Source organism: Monodon monoceros, unplaced genomic scaffold (assembly GCF_005190385.1).
Source record: "Monodon monoceros isolate NGI ecotype Baffin Bay Population unplaced genomic scaffold, NGI_Narwhal_1 Super_Scaffold_21, whole genome shotgun sequence".
Taxonomy (NCBI): Eukaryota; Metazoa; Chordata; class Mammalia; order Artiodactyla; family Monodontidae; genus Monodon; species Monodon monoceros.
In genome coordinates, this window is record NW_021703778.1 from 99,391,574 (window position 1) to 99,406,842 (window position 15,269).

Sequence of the window (15,269 nt, forward strand, 5' to 3'; positions counted from 1 at the left end):
TGTGTGTGTGTGTGTGTGTGTGTGTGTGTGTGTGTGTGTGTGTGTGTATACACCACATCTTTTTTATCCATTCATCTGTTGATCAGCACTTACATTGCTTCCATATCTTGGCAATTGTAAATAATGCTGCTATGATGAACATTGGGGTGCATATATCTTTTCAAATTAAAGCTTTTGGTTTTTTCAGATATATACCCAGGAGTGAAATTCCTGGGTCATATGGTAGTTCTATTTTTAGTTTTTTGAGGAACCTCCATACTGTTTTCCACAGTGGCTAAGTTTATTCCTAGATAGTTTATTTTTTGACACTATCTTAAATGCGATTTTTTTTTTTTTTTACTTTCTGATATCTCATTGTTAGTGTAAAGAAATGCTACAGATTTCTGTATATTAATCTTGTATCCTGCTACCCTACTGAATTCATTTATTATTTCTAAAGTTTTTATTTGGAGACTTTAGGATTCTCTATATAGAGTATTATGTCATCTGCAAATAGTGAGAGTTTTACCTCTTCCCTTCTAATTTGGATACTTTTTATTTCTTGCCTGATTGCTGTGGCTAGGACTTCTAATACGTTGTTGAATAGAAGTGGGGAGAGTAGACATCCTTGTCTTGTTCCTGAATTTAGCAGGAAGGCTTTCAGCTTTTCACCATTGAATAGTATGTTGGCTGTGCGTTTGTCATAATTGGCTTTATCAGCTAAGATATGCTCCTCCTATACCCACTTTAGTGATAGTTTTTATCATGAACGAATATTGAATTTTATCAAATGCTTTCTCTGCATCTGTTGTGATAATCATGTATTTTTGTCTTTTTTTTTTTTGGTTAATGTAGTGTATCCCATTGACTGATTTGAGTATGTTGAACCATCCTTGCTACCCTGGAATGAATCCAACTTAATCATGGTGTGTGATCCTTTATATGTATTGTTGGATTTGGTTTGCTAATATTTTGTTGATGATTTTTGCATCTATATTCATCAAAGATATTAGCCTGTGATTTTCTTTTTTGTAGTGTCTTTGTCTGGTTTGGGCATCAGGGTGATGGTGGCTTCACAGAATGAATTTTGGGGTGTTCCCTCCTCTTCAATTATTTAGAATAGTTTGAGAAGGATAGGTGTAAGTTCTGCTTTTTATGTTTGGTAGAATTCTGCAGGGAAGCCATCCAGTCCTGGACTTCTGTTTGCAGGGAGTTGTTTTTTTTTTTTTTAATGACAGATTCTATTTCACTGTAGTGATTGGTCTGTTCAAATCATCAGTTTGTTCTTGACTCAGTTGTTTTGTTTGTTTTTGTTCTCTTTTTTTTTTTGCAGTACACGGGCCTTTCACTGCTGTGGCCTCTCCTGTTGCGGAGCACAGGCTCCGGACGCGCAGGCTCAGTGGCCATGGCCCACGGGCCCAGCCGCTCCGCGGCATGTGGGATCTTCCTGGACTGGGGCACGAACCCGTGTCCCCTGCGTCGGCAGGCAGACTCTCAACCACTGCGCCACGAGGGAAGCCCTTGTTCTCTTTTTACAACAACAGCAAATAGATATTTTCACACAGTTTCTTAATGTCGGGAAGCTGGGAGTGGCTTTGCTGTGTGGTTCTGGCTCAGGGTGTCCTGGGAGGTTGCAGTCAAGCTGTCAATTGGAGCTGCAGTCATCTAGAGGCTTGACTGGGGCTGGAGGATCCACTTCCAAGATGGTGCCCTCACATGGTGCTAATTGTTGTTAGGAGGCCTCAGTTCATCACGTTTTGAGCCTCCCTCTCCATGGGCTACTTGAGTGTCCTCAGGACACAGCAGCTGGCTTCAGTCAGAGTGAAGGCTCCAAGAGCAAGCAAGGCAGAAGTCACAACGTCTTTGCCAACCCAGCTTTAGCAGTCACACTCCTTCCTTTCCACAGTATCCTGTTTGTAGCAAGGTCAGTCTTATTCAATGTAGGAGGGTATGTAGGAGGTGAGGATCATTGGGGACCATCTTAGAGGTGACTACCGCAAACCAGTAGGTTGCTATGACCAGGATCTTTACTCTGCCCCTAGGTTTGCTTCATTGATGGCTCCAGCATGAAATAAAAGTTTTGATTTTTATGTGTTTTTTTGTTTTTATTTATTTTTATATCTTTATTGGAGTATAATTGCTTTATAATGTTGTTTTAGTTTCTGCTGTACAACAAAATGAATCAGCTATATGTATACATATATTATCAGGCTATATGTTTCTAGAAACTTGTCCATTTCTTCTAGGTTGTCCAATATGTTGGCATACAACTGTTTATAGTAGTCTCTTAGAATATTTTGTATTTCTGTGCTATTAGTTGTTATGTCTCCACTCTCATTTCTTATTCTGTTTATTTGGTTCCTTTCTTCTTGGTGAGCCTGGCCATAGGTTTGTCAGTTTTGATTATCTTTTCAAGAAACCAGCTCTTGGTTTTTTTTATTTTATTTATTATCTGTATTTTATTTCCTCTCTGATCTTTATTATTTCCTACCTTTTGCTGACTTTAGGTTGTGTTTCTTCTTCTTTTTCTCATTCATTTAGGTGGTACATTAGGTTGTTTATTTGAGATTTTTCTTGTTTATCGTGGAAGGCCTGTATTACTATGAACTTTCCTCTTAGAACCGCTCTTGCTTCATCCCATAGATTTTTGTAAGGTTGTGCTTGTGTAAGGTTGTTGTTTGTCTTGAGGTATTTTCTGATTTCTTCTTTGATTTCATTTTTGACCCATTGGATTTTTAGTAGCATGTTGCTTAGTCTCCTTGTGTTCATTCTTTTCCCGTTTTTCCTTCTGTGGTTGATTTCTAGTTTCATACCCTTTTGGTCAGAAAATATGCTTGAAATAATTTCTATCCTCTTAAATTTGTTGAGGCTTGTTTTGTGACCTAATATGTGGTCTATCCTAGATAATGTTCCATGCATGCTTGAAAAGAATGTGTATTCTAACTTTTTTGGCTGTAGTGTCCTGTACATTATCAACTAAGTCCAACTGGTCTATTGTGTCACTTAGGACCTCTGTTGCCTTATTGATTTTCTGTCAGGATGATCTGTCTCTTGATACCAGTGGGGTGTTAAAGTCTCCTACTATTCTTGTATTCCTGTCTGTGTCTCCCTTTATGTCTGTTAGTATTTGTTTTATATATTTAGGTGCCCTTATATTGGGCACATAAATGTTAATAAGTGTCATACCCTCTTCTTGTATTGATACCTTTATTTTTATATAATGTCCTTCTATGTCTTTCTTTATGGACTTTGTTTTTTAAATTAATTAATTAATTAATTTATGGCTGCGTTGGGTCTTTGCTGCTGTGCACGGGCTTTCTCTAGTTGCAGCAAGCGGGGGCTCCTCTTCGTTGCGGTGCGTGGGCTTCTCATTGCGGTGGCTTCTCTTGTTATGGAGCATGGGCTCTAGGTGCACAGGCTTCAGTAGTTGCAACACATGAACTCGGTAGTTGTGGCTTGCGGGCTGTGGAGAGTAGGCTCAGTAGTTGTGGTGCACAGGCTTAACTGCTCCGTAGCACATGGGATCTTCCTGGACCAGGGCTTGAACCTGTGTCCCCTGCATTGGCAGGCAGATTCTTAACCACTGAGCCACGAGGGCAGTCCTGGACTTTGTTTTAAAGTTTGTTTTGTGTGATATGAGTATCGCTACCCCCACTGTCTTGTTTCCATTGGCATGCAATCTTTTTTCCATCCTCTCACTTTCAGTCTGTGTGTGTCTTTCATCCTGATGTGCATTTCTTCTAAGCAGCATATTGTAGGTTCTTGGTTTTTTGTTTTGTTTTGTTTTGTTTTGTTTTGTTTTGTTTTTAATCCAACCTGCCACTCTTTTTTTTTTATGGTTTTTTGTTTGTTTTTCTTTTTCGTGGTACACGGGCCTCTCACTGTTGTGGCCTCTCCTGTTGCGGAGCACGGGCTCCGGACGCGCAGGCTCAGCGGCCATGGCTCACGGGCCCAGCCGCTCTGCGGCATGTGGGATCTTCCCGGACCAGGGCACGAACCCGTGTCCCCTGCATCGGCAGGCGGACTCTCAACCACTGCGCCACCAGGGAAGCCCAAGTGTCTTTATTTTTAAGAAGCACCCAGATTATTTTGATGCAGATTTGTTGAGAAATATTGCCCACTGAACTTCCTAGGAGAAGGCACAGGAGCTCTGCTTGCTTCCTAAGGGAAGAAAAGATGGGTGGTGGGGGGCAGATCTGGAGAAGTGAGGACATTGGCCTGGCGACCTGGAGGAGAGAAGCAGCCCTGAGGGCACTCACAGATGAAAGGGAGAACTGTGGCTATAGGGCCACCCTGGACTGACTCCTTGCTAGTGTCACGACACTGACTTGCTGCTACACTGTACAAGGTGGGGAACTTAATGTTGACCTCAGTTTATTTCTTGAAACTATCATGATGTCAGCCCTCCTCCTGGTATCCCTAATGTGAAAGTGGACACAGGGACGTCAAAGGAGGGGATGGCGGCTGTAGCAGCAATTCTGAAGCAGAGCTCAAAGAACTGGAGTTGCAGTGAGAGGGCAGGGTGGTCTAATGGCCTGCTCCGTGTCATGTACTTGGCGGGGGCTTGGTTGGGACACAGGGAGCACTGGGCAGCTCTTTGCTTTAGTGGCTAAAACAACTGCTCAGTTGACAGGTCTCTTAGGACCTAACTGCAGGAAAAAGATGGATTGGTTTTCATGGAGAAAGTTTAAGAAAACGATCTGTTCAGAAAGTTTCTTGATTCTTTCTGTATGTGGCGATGGCTGAGAAAGGCTGATCTGGATAATTGATTCACTGGACTGGGAGAGAGAAACTGGATTCTCTTTACAAATTACCCATGGTTAGTGGTGGCAGTTCAGTCAGGTGGTCTCTTGGTGCCAGTTTAAGGTACCTATAAATTGATTCTCAAGGAGTAATATGTTAGGTGGAATATGCCTGTGATTGATCCCTAGAGAGTAATATGTTAATTAGATGGAGTATAAGCACTGGCATCTCTAACCTATAGGAAATGAATATTTTCCTTGTCAGGGTTCAGAGAAGATGTGCATTGAAATCATCTCCCTGGCATTCCACCCAGAGGCTGAAGTGATGTGTGATGAGAATGTAAAACAGGTGTACGTGGAATACAAGTTCTATGATCTACCCTTGTCAGAGACGGAGACTCCAGTGTCCCTGAGGAAACCAAGAGCAGGAGAAGAGATCCACTTCCACTTTAGCAAGGGTGAGGCATCCCTGGTGAACAGCCAGGAGAGGAGGCTGACAGTCATTTAGTCTGAGGGGTCCAAACTACTCTGGACTTCTGTTGGAGTGGACCCTACTGTTTTATTTTCTTTTATTTATCAAAGTAATATATGCATATGGTTTTAAAATATCAAATAGGCTTAAAAAGATTTTTGATTAAAATATAGTCCTTTGCTCCACTCTTTCTCTGCAGATCACTCCCCCTCACTGACCACCCCCCTCAGTCCACCACACCACTTTTCACTTTTTCTGCTATTTCTTCTGTTATTTAACCCCATGTTTCTGAGAAATGATTCTATTGCAATTTCCTGATTCACTAATTCATTCCCTGATTCAGACATTATCTGTTGACTTCCTATCTTGGCAAATAAAACATCTCTCTTGTATCACACCCGTGCTCCCATATAGTTGGATCATAATTTAAACTTAATTTTTAATTAATCGTAATTGTTTCTATTATTATGGATGTGTAAACAGTCTTGCAGGGCCAAGTTTTACACCATGATTATAGTCTCTTTCTTGTTTATATTTTGTTTGTCTCAATTTTTCATTTGCTTTATTTTCATTATACCTGTTGGGATTCTTTCTACATCCTCCAGAAGCCTTTTAAATTTTCAAATAATCAAACCTGTCAAATAATTTATCTTTTTTTTTTTTTCCTGAAGATCTCTCTTTATCTTCTTGTTCCTCTTTAGAACACTGTTCAGCTATTATCCCACTGCTGCCATTTGTAGAGTTTAATTTAATTCTATTTTATACTGGATGTTTTATCTCCTGGGTCATGTGTCACCCTCTGATTTATTATATTTTCTAGTAGCTTTTAAAGAAAGAATACACTGGAAGTAAATATTTTGAGATAGTCATGCATGAAAATTCTGCCCATATGTTTGATTGATAATTAGACTAAGTATAAAAATGTATGTTGAAAACATTTTTCATTCAGAATGTCAAAGCAGTTGGTCCATGGTCTTTGGGTCCAGGCCTGGAGTCTAACGCTTGTATGAAGACTACCCTCTACCTCCCCAGAGGACTTTAACATTTTTTCTTCATTTTTAGTGTTCTTAAATTTCAGAATAATGTGCATATATTTTCTTTCATTGTTCCGGCCATTCAGTGGGCTCTTTAAATCTGGAAGCTCATGGCTTTTAGTTCTGGGAAATTTTATTGCATTTCTTTGATAACTTTTTCCCCCTACATTTTCTCATTTTCTTAGTAGAATTTTGGATCTTCCAAACTGATCCTCTAATTTTATCACTTTTCTCCTATAATTCTACCTCTGTTTTTTTCTTCCTTTTTTTTTTTTTTTTGGAGGGGGTGATTTCCTTAATTTTATCTTCCAGTCATTGACTAGGTATTTATTTTAAATTTCTAAAAGCTGTTTCTTGTTCTCTATTCCACACCCCCAACTCACCCCCCCCAACCCTTTAAAAAAGTGTATTCTTTCTTTACATCATAGGAGATAGAAGTTTTTCCCTCACTTGTGTAAAGTGAGCTCAAGGGTGGGCAGTCCAGGGTTGAGGCCATGTGATCAGGATCAGGGATCCAAACTCCCATCTTGCCTTCCTGTCCCCCTCGTGCCTGTCTTCCATCCTTTCAGATGCCTCATGGTCCTTAATAGCAGTTGCAGAAAGGAAGGCTGCCTCCCAGTTTCACACACCACGGTGGGCAGAACTCAATCATGTGGCCAAACCTAGCTAAAATAGAGGCTGGAAAACACAGGCTAATTTATTTGTCTGCAACAGTCCCATGCAGAAATGAAGAGGAAGAGGGGAATGGATGTTGAGACCCTGAGTTGAACCTACCTCAAAATCCAAATCTCTAGGCGGCCTTAAAAAAAAAAAAAAAATCAGTCTCCTAGAATTCTTCAAGTTGGGCAGTGGTGGGAGCACGTTTATCCTGGCATTTGGCAGGACAGCTTCCAACACAGAGTGTAAGGCTTCCTTTATATCAGCGGTCGAAGCATTTTCTTAAAGGGCCACATAGTAAACATTTTAGGCTTTGTGGGCCAGTCTCTGTCACGACTCTTCCACTCTATCATTGTAGTTGGAAAGCCACCACAGATAGTATGTAAACAGATGGCTGTGTTCCACAAAACTTTATGAAAACAGGTAGCTGGCTCATGGGCCCAATTTTGCCAATGTCTGCTTTATATCAATGTTTTACACATACCATTTATGAAAGTTTTAGTGCCCAAATAGCAACAGTATATGATTCTTTGCTTTTTTCCCCACTTAACCCTTAATACAGTGATAGACCTGGACCCAGTGGAGCAAAAAGACCGAAGGCAGTTTCTGTTCGCCATGCTGACTGGACAAGATCCTGAGCGGGGACAGTAAGCAACTGCTTCCCGCGCTGAAAGACAGTAGGCGGAGACGCCACACAGGAATTCAGGAGTTTGAGTTTGGCTTTGTGGTGATACGGAATATTTTAATAACTTCTTTCATATTAATATACTCCTAATGAATTTCCCATCTACTTGAGTCTAATTTATGTTTGTGACTAACGACCTGATAAATTATGTCATCTCACAGGATTAGTTCATTTCTCACCCGTGCCAGCCCCTGATAAGCACTTTTTTTTTTTTTTTGAGGCAGCAATTTACTTGAATACTTAGTGCCCCCTACGGAAAGGACAAAACGCCTTGACACTCTAGGATGATTTGATTCATTTCTCTCAAACATAGTACCATACCATTGCTAGCTTACCGAATATTATGCCTTTATAATAGCAATTTTATTTTTGACTTAAAAATGATTTCTCTACAGGAATACTTTGAAGTAAATTCTGGGTCTACTGTAAGTTTTAGGAAAGCCAATTGTCATTATTCATATAATCTGAGGAGCCCTCCTTTTAGAGGTTCCAGATGAAATGCATGGGATATATATATATATATATAGACTAAAAAATTCCTCATTTAGCTGAATTTTGAAAATCAAATTTAAGTGGACATCTGGGTTTTCTTTTGTTTTTGGCAAAATCTGGCAACCCTACCTCCTTTTCGTGTGTGTGGGTAAGAAGTAGTATGGGACTGGTGTTCTAATCCATTACTTTTCTAACAGCCCAATAAATTTAATTTGCATTTACTTTGTCTCCAGTTAGTCCTAAGAAGGACTGAAAAAGGAGCCAGTTGAAATAAACCGTGAATCTGACTTCAGTATCACGGTGGACTTAAACAGATATAAGCTTACTGGTAACTTTTGGAAATGGAAAGAGATTTGGTCGTTTCTCTTTTGTGTTAATGTTAAATTTAGCTTTTTCTTTTCTCCTCTCAGCATTCCTACAACTCTCTCTTCCTTTGTTCCTTTACAGTGGTAATCTTTTTCTTTTCTTTTTGTGATCTTCTACTCAATTTGATTTCAATTGATTTTACCTTTGATTTTCTTTTTGCCTGTATGATATAGCAGATAGAACATTGCCTTTGTAATCACACAGACTTGGTTCTGAATCCTGACTCTTCCACTTACTAGCTCTGTGATGTTAGACGTATTATTTAATTTGAAGGCTCCGGTGAGGATGATACTGAAATAACATAGTTTACCTAAAGCACTTGCTATTGTGCACGTGATGCGGTGATGTGAGTTACCATACATTTCCTGGGAAAATGGGTGGAGGAGTCAGTATTATCCCTTTGCTTTGTTGAAGTTCTCACTACGGATACAGAAACATAATCACAAACGAATATTGCTTAATGACTGTGAATGCATCACTTTCAGGATTTCTTCTTTTCAGCTTAATCGCGTTTAGCTGCGATTTAAAACGCTTGAATTTTTGGTGCTATTCTTGCTCCCTTAGCACTTTCTATTAGCCACCAATGTTAGCTTTTAAAAAATTAATAGGAATATGAAATGTCCAGAATAGGCAAACCCAGAGAGACAGAAAGTAGATTAGTGGTCACCAGGACTGAGGGAGAGAAGAGTGGGGAGTGACTGCTTAATGGGTATAGATTTCTCTTTGTGGTGATGAACGTGATCTGAACTTAGATAGTGGTGATGGTGGCACAACATTGTGATTATACTGAGAAACACTGAATTGTACCCCTTACAATGGCTAAAATAGTAAGTTTATGTTATGTAAACTTTACCTCAAAAAATTTAATAGGTATCAGTTTCTGGAATTCAATATCATTCTTTGCTAGACTAAGTCAAGGTAATAATAGTCAGCCTTCTGTTATCTGCAGGTTCCCCCCTGCATCCATGGATTCAACTAATGGTGGATGAAAAATATTTGAAAAGAACAATTCTAGGAAGTTCCAAAAAGCAAAATTTAACTTTGCCATGGACCGGCAACTATTTATGTAACATTGACATTGTATTTACAACTATTTATATAGCATTTACACTGTATTAGGTATTATAAGTAATCTAGAGGTGATTTAAAGTATATTCTATATGCAAATCCTACACCATTTTATATAAGGGACTTGAGCATCGGTGGGTTTTGGCATGAGGTGGGTCCTGTAATTGCTGTTAACTGCTCACTGCTTAGGAGGAACTGTGCTGTGTTCTTTACAGTATCATCTTCCAAGACTTACAACTCTAAGGAATACACCTTTTATATTCATTTTGCAATTCTATATTCCTTCTGTTTCCTTTACTCTGCTCAGGCTTGGCATAACACTTTTATTTAGAAGTGTAAAACCTCTTCTAACTTCCATAATCTTGGTTTTTGTTCAACACCTCCACTGCCCATTTCAAATCTTTCAGCAAAACTGTAAACCATCTTAAAAGGAATTATATCTCAACAGTTGAGACAACTTGATCAGCTACTTTACCTCAAGTCTTAGTTCCTTCCAGACCTGTTACTTTAAATTAAAACGATTTCTCAGTCTTTTGCTGTTGTAGTCTTGTAAAATGGAGGAAAGGGATTCAGGGAATACAATGTGTAATTTATGGTTACTTTTATCTTTTTTTTTAAATTATTTTTTTAAGCCTAAGGGTATCAGCAGTACTGAGTTAAATGGATTTTTTTTCCCCTTTAGTTTAAAGTTTACAGTGGTAAGTGACCCTATGGATGAGGAAAAGAAAGAATGTCAAGAAGTAGGCTACGCATATCTGGAACTGTGGCAGATCCTGGAATCGGGAAGAGACATCCAAGAGCAAGAGCTAGACAGTGAGTGATACGTTTCTGTGCTCCTCAGTTCCACTTATGTCTAAGGAAATCATCCTAATAGTGAATACATTTTACCTTTAATATATAATTACCACTACAAAGTTGATGAGACAATCTGGATTGAAATCCCTACAGCTATATTTATTTCTAGATCAAGTATGAATGTCATCAGTTGTGTATCTTAGCCCACATACCTCCTGGCAACTAGAATCTATTATGAATCTCCAGTGTTTGAGACATGGAAATTTTGAAAAGACACGTTGTTTTGATTTCATTCAAATTTAAACATCAGACTTTCTCACCGCCCTTATTGACTCTGTTCTGAAAACTGTGTACCTTGTTTCCTCTTACCCAACCAGAATGGTCATGCTTGATTCTAATCTCTTCACTCCCAACATTTCAATCATAAAATCCTATTAATTTTACCTCTTAAGTGTTCTGAATCTGTCCCCACCTCCTCTGTTAAACTTCAGAACCCTTTTTTTCTCTCCTGAATTACTCAACAGCCTCATGACTACCTTCCCTGATCTACTTGTGCCCCCTTGGAATATATTCCCCAAAGAATGGACCCGCTTTTCTAGAACCCAGATAAAAAACTGTAATTTCTAACCCCTTCAGTTAAAACCACATTCCTTACAAGACAAATGGCTTGTTGTGCTCTGGCTCCTGCTTATCAGTACAGCTTCATTTCTGCCATTTCTTAGTTTTCCAAACTTGTCCTCCTATCTTGGCACATGCTGTACATGCTTAGAATATCTTTTATTTTGAAGACTAATGGATTGTCTCCAGAAAGCCTTTTCCGATTCTGCATTCTGGATTGGTGCCACTTCTATGTGTTCCCAAAGCACCTACCATACTATACTGTAATGACTGTGTGTTTTCCATCGTCTTCCACCAGATTAAGTCCCACTAAAATATGAGGTATAACTTTATTTAGTATCCCCAGCACTTAATGTGGAAAATACCAGGTATTTAAGTGTTTGTTTTTCAATGAATGACACTGCTGTCTCACGTTTCTTTTTCCTTTCCCAACAGTTGTTAGCCCTGAAGATCAGGCTACCCCCATAGGAAGGCTGAAGGTGTCCCTTCAAGCTGCTGCCGCCCTCCATGCTATTTACAAGGAGATGACTGAAGATTTGTTTCTGTGATGGGCAAGTGCTATTCCATTCTAAACCCTGAGGGAACCATAGTAAAAAGTCTCTTATAAAGCAACTTGTTCTACCATGAATTTGGTTTACTATGATGTCTCAAGCTAATGATGAAAGCTTAGAATGATGAAAGTTTCTTTCTGAGATATTAGCTGGATTAAGGGAATTATTCTCTAATGGCTTGGTACTTTTCCAGGCGAGAAGCAGGCTTGCTTTCAGGAACTGCAAAAGAACTGTCACAGAAGGTGAATTTACAAAAACAAAACAACAACAACAAAAAAAAAAAACCACAGTTTATTATCTCTTAGTTCTTCCAAAATTGAAAATATCAAGTCCTACTGCTAAGGAGAAAATAACAAACAAACAAACAAAATCCGAGACCCCTCCCCCCCTCTTCTCTTAAAGTCACAGAACACAGAAGGAACTGCAGTGGGACAGGTGGGTGCAGAGAGAACCAGGAGGGAGAGGATGGCAAGATAAACTCCCCAAATACTTAAAAAGCTGTTCAACAGAAATTGTGATAAATACAGGACAATGCGAGACAAGTAAAAACAAGGAGCAGCAGTGACGAGAGGCTGTGTTGTAGATGTGGCCTCTCTTCCTCTTCTCTTTTCTCGTCAGGGTATTCGAGGCCCAAGGCATGACTTACCCCTTCCAGATCTAAATGTTGACTCCTTCGAGCCTCCTTCTAGATTTTCACTAGAAGCAGTACATGAGACACAGCCATTTTTCCTCATATATCAGGAAAAAAAAAAACCAGTGGTATTTCTGCTTCTACCATTGTACCATGTGTGAATTTGTAAAGAAGATGAAACCAAGCCAGGGAGTATCACTGCTTCTTATGTCTTCCAAGGCAGCAGAAATACCTCAGAATCTGCATGAGGCAAGAAAGCAGGAGAACTCAGGTGGAGGTACCAGCCTGATCAGACTCACTAGCTCAAGTTGTATGGTTTACACCATTAGCAAATTCCAAGAACCTTTTCTTGAGTACTGCAAAGATGGAACTTAAAGAGATGTGAGGAAGATCATGGCAGTAGGGTAGGATGGAGGATTGAATCTGCTGGTCAAGAACCATGGTACAGGTAGTTAAGGGTCACCTTGTACCAATGTCTTGGAAACACGGCTTTGAGACATCAAAGAATAAGATGTCAGAAGCCAACGATGTCCTGGCAGAAGGTGACAGGAAGAGAGAGGAACGAAACGGTATTTATTAACAGCGGAAGCCTCTGCCCTTCTTCAAGAACACCTCCTCCCTTGCCATCTGGATGGGGCCATTGGCACGTGTCCTGGTGGGCCTGGAATTCCCCAAGTAGATTGGTCCGCACAAATGGCCCCCTAAACCCATAAACACAAATGGCAAAACTTCAAAAGAAAAAAAGGAAAAATACAGTTTCTATGTCATGTAAAATTTTCAGGGATTGGCTGAAGGAAGAATGGAGCTGAGGGCCAAAGTTCCGAAGTTACTTCCTCTTTTTCTTGGGAGGCGCAGAGCTGTGTCTGGAACCTCGGTTAGAGCCTCGGCCTGAACTGTGCACAGATGCCTTCCTCTTCCGGCTCATACTGCGACTCTGTTCCTCTTCCTCCTCATAGCGACTTTCACGGTCGGCTAAACAGAAGAATGTGGCACTAGTTAGCTAGACGTTAGCTTTAGGTATCTAACACTGTTGGACACAGCATGAAATAATACAGAGAAGGTACTTTGGAGTCAGTTTTAATCTTTACTCAGCTGCTTACTAGTTGTGTCATCTTGGGCAAGTACTTAACCTTTCTGAGCCTTGGTTTATTTATAAAATGGAAAACTTTTAGGATTAAGGGTAATCTATGCAAAGGACTTATCACAATGCTTGGGATACAGTACAGTACTTTCCTTTTCAACTTTCATTTACATTTGGCATTTGGTTTCAGAGTAATTAAAACTAGTACTACAAAAACATTCCTAACCTGGAAGAGGCCCAGAAAGCTAGACTATTATAGAACTTAGATTTGGAGACCAAAAGACTATTATAGGACTTAGATTTGGAGACCAAACAGCCTAATTTTGGAGCCTTACAAGACTATCATGGCTAAGGGCCCACCGGGGGGGTTGAGCAGATGAAAAAAGCATCCAAGTCGGCAGAGTTGTGCCACCTGGAGAGCATGGACACACTCCAGACCTCATTTTCTTCTCTGGTCAATGAAGTTGTAGCTGTGGCTCCACATTAGTTTTATATTGTTCTTATGCTACTCTTATTCGGCAAAAAATATTGAAACCTGTGCCTCAAAAAAATAAAACAACAACAACAAATCTACCTTTTCGGGCTTCTTCCTCCAGTTCATCCCAATCCTTTCCACTCTCTTCTTCACTGCCCAATGATTCCTTGGAATAATCTGCAATAACATTGATTAAGCATTATTTATTAGACAGGAATGGAAAATGGAATGATAAAATTCTTCCCTTCTAAAGCCTCCAGAAATGACATTAGGTTAAGAAGCCATGAACGCTTTTTCCTACGAAGACTAACCTGATTCTTCAGCTTCTGATGAATAGTCTTCATCACTGTCCTCCTCCTCTTCTTCATAGTCATCCTCTGAAGGATTAAAAGTCTCATCTTCGATTTCAGACTCAGAATCCCCTTCCTCAGCATCACTCCCCTGGTGAATTAGAGAGAGCATAATACTGTACACTGGGTGTTTTCCTTTTTTTTTTTTAAACACTTACTTTATTAACTTAATGAATTAATTCAACCCACTTAGCACACCAGCATTATTTCTATTTTACATGAAAAGATGAAACAAAAACACCCAAACCCGAGTGACCAAGAGATACAAAGACTTAATGAAAATTAATATAAGGTACAATCACTAGATACCCTAAATATCTCATTCATATTTCTTAGAGTCACTTCATCCTTCTTTACCCAGGAAAATTAACCACAGACATACTCTTGGTAATAATGCACTACACAGAGGTAGGAGGGCAATTTTTTAGAAAACAATTTTTGCAAGATTACCTGAAGAATTTTCTCCCAATACTAAGAAATTCTTTGAAGGAACAGTTTTTGTAATCTCAAATCTTGTCAGTGGCTACCAATGCCCAATTAATTTATCATTTACCTGTAAAACTAACTTGGAGAAACAACAATACCAAGTTGTATTCAGAGCTTCTCCCGTTTGATCTGGTCCCTTGCGTACTACTTATATGGCATTCTCCCAACCGCCCAAATGATAATGGGCAACACTATGTACCAGAAAAGAAACCCCACACTCACGCACCTCACCCTCAGGTTCCAGAAAAGACCAGCCACCTTGTTCAAAGAAGCCCTCAGGGTCATCAACAATGGTCTTCATAATTTTAGTCCAGTTGAGGGACTGTACTCCTTCTGTGTACTTTAGGTCACAAGAACTGGGAAAAATAACATTATAAAGTCAAAATCAATCCTCTATACTTTGTGAGAACATCCCGTGTCATCTTGGTCATTAACATCTCTAAAGAGCAGATACCATTTGCATACTTGGGAGCAGGTATTCTTTGCGCTGTGCCACCACAACGTACCCAAACATCTGATGTTTGGTCTCCCAGAGCACTAGCCCTCACGAGAGAGCACCTTTTTTTAGTATTTAAAGTGCCTTGTGTTAAGAAATGCTCTAATGACATTTATTCACGTCTACTGAGGAGCACAGAATCAAAGTGGGTGGGAAAGAAGAGAAAAGAAAACCAAAAAACAATAATAGTAAGGACCACAACAAGAAACCTTCAGCATAAAACCTGTCTGAAAGACTAGCATCAAGCCATTATGGGCACAATCATAAACACTGAAACTTCTGCTTCTAGCC

The 15,269-nt window shown here is 39.7% G+C and overlaps 2 protein-coding genes across 3 annotated transcripts in view; one reads left to right on the forward strand and one right to left on the reverse strand.

The window, feature by feature from the left end:
- RPGRIP1 (RPGR interacting protein 1) overlaps positions 1-11,994 on the forward strand; it is an 83,567-nt gene extending 71,573 nt beyond the window's left edge. The window contains exons 22-25 of one of the 2 annotated variants that reach the window (XM_029238658.1): positions 4,987-5,179; positions 7,447-7,531; positions 10,178-10,308; positions 11,344-11,829. In XM_029238658.1, the coding sequence (XP_029094491.1) occupies positions 4,987-5,179; positions 7,447-7,531; positions 10,178-10,308; positions 11,344-11,456 (522 nt within the window). In that variant the 3' untranslated portion in view covers positions 11,457-11,829. Of the gene's footprint in view, positions 1-4,986; positions 5,180-7,446; positions 7,532-10,177; positions 10,309-11,343 lie in introns of both variants that reach the window. The other variant, XM_029238659.1, reaches the window with a different exon arrangement.
- The window catches only part of SUPT16H (SPT16 homolog, facilitates chromatin remodeling subunit), a 33,584-nt gene continuing 30,021 nt past the window's right edge, over positions 11,707-15,269 (reverse strand). The window contains exons 23-26 of the mRNA XM_029238660.1: positions 14,709-14,838; positions 13,958-14,087; positions 13,746-13,823; positions 11,707-13,062 (exon numbers count right to left, since the gene is read on the reverse strand). Coding sequence (XP_029094493.1) covers positions 12,917-13,062; positions 13,746-13,823; positions 13,958-14,087; positions 14,709-14,838 — 484 coding nt within the window. The 3' untranslated portion in view covers positions 11,707-12,916. The remainder of the gene's footprint in view (positions 13,063-13,745; positions 13,824-13,957; positions 14,088-14,708; positions 14,839-15,269) is intronic.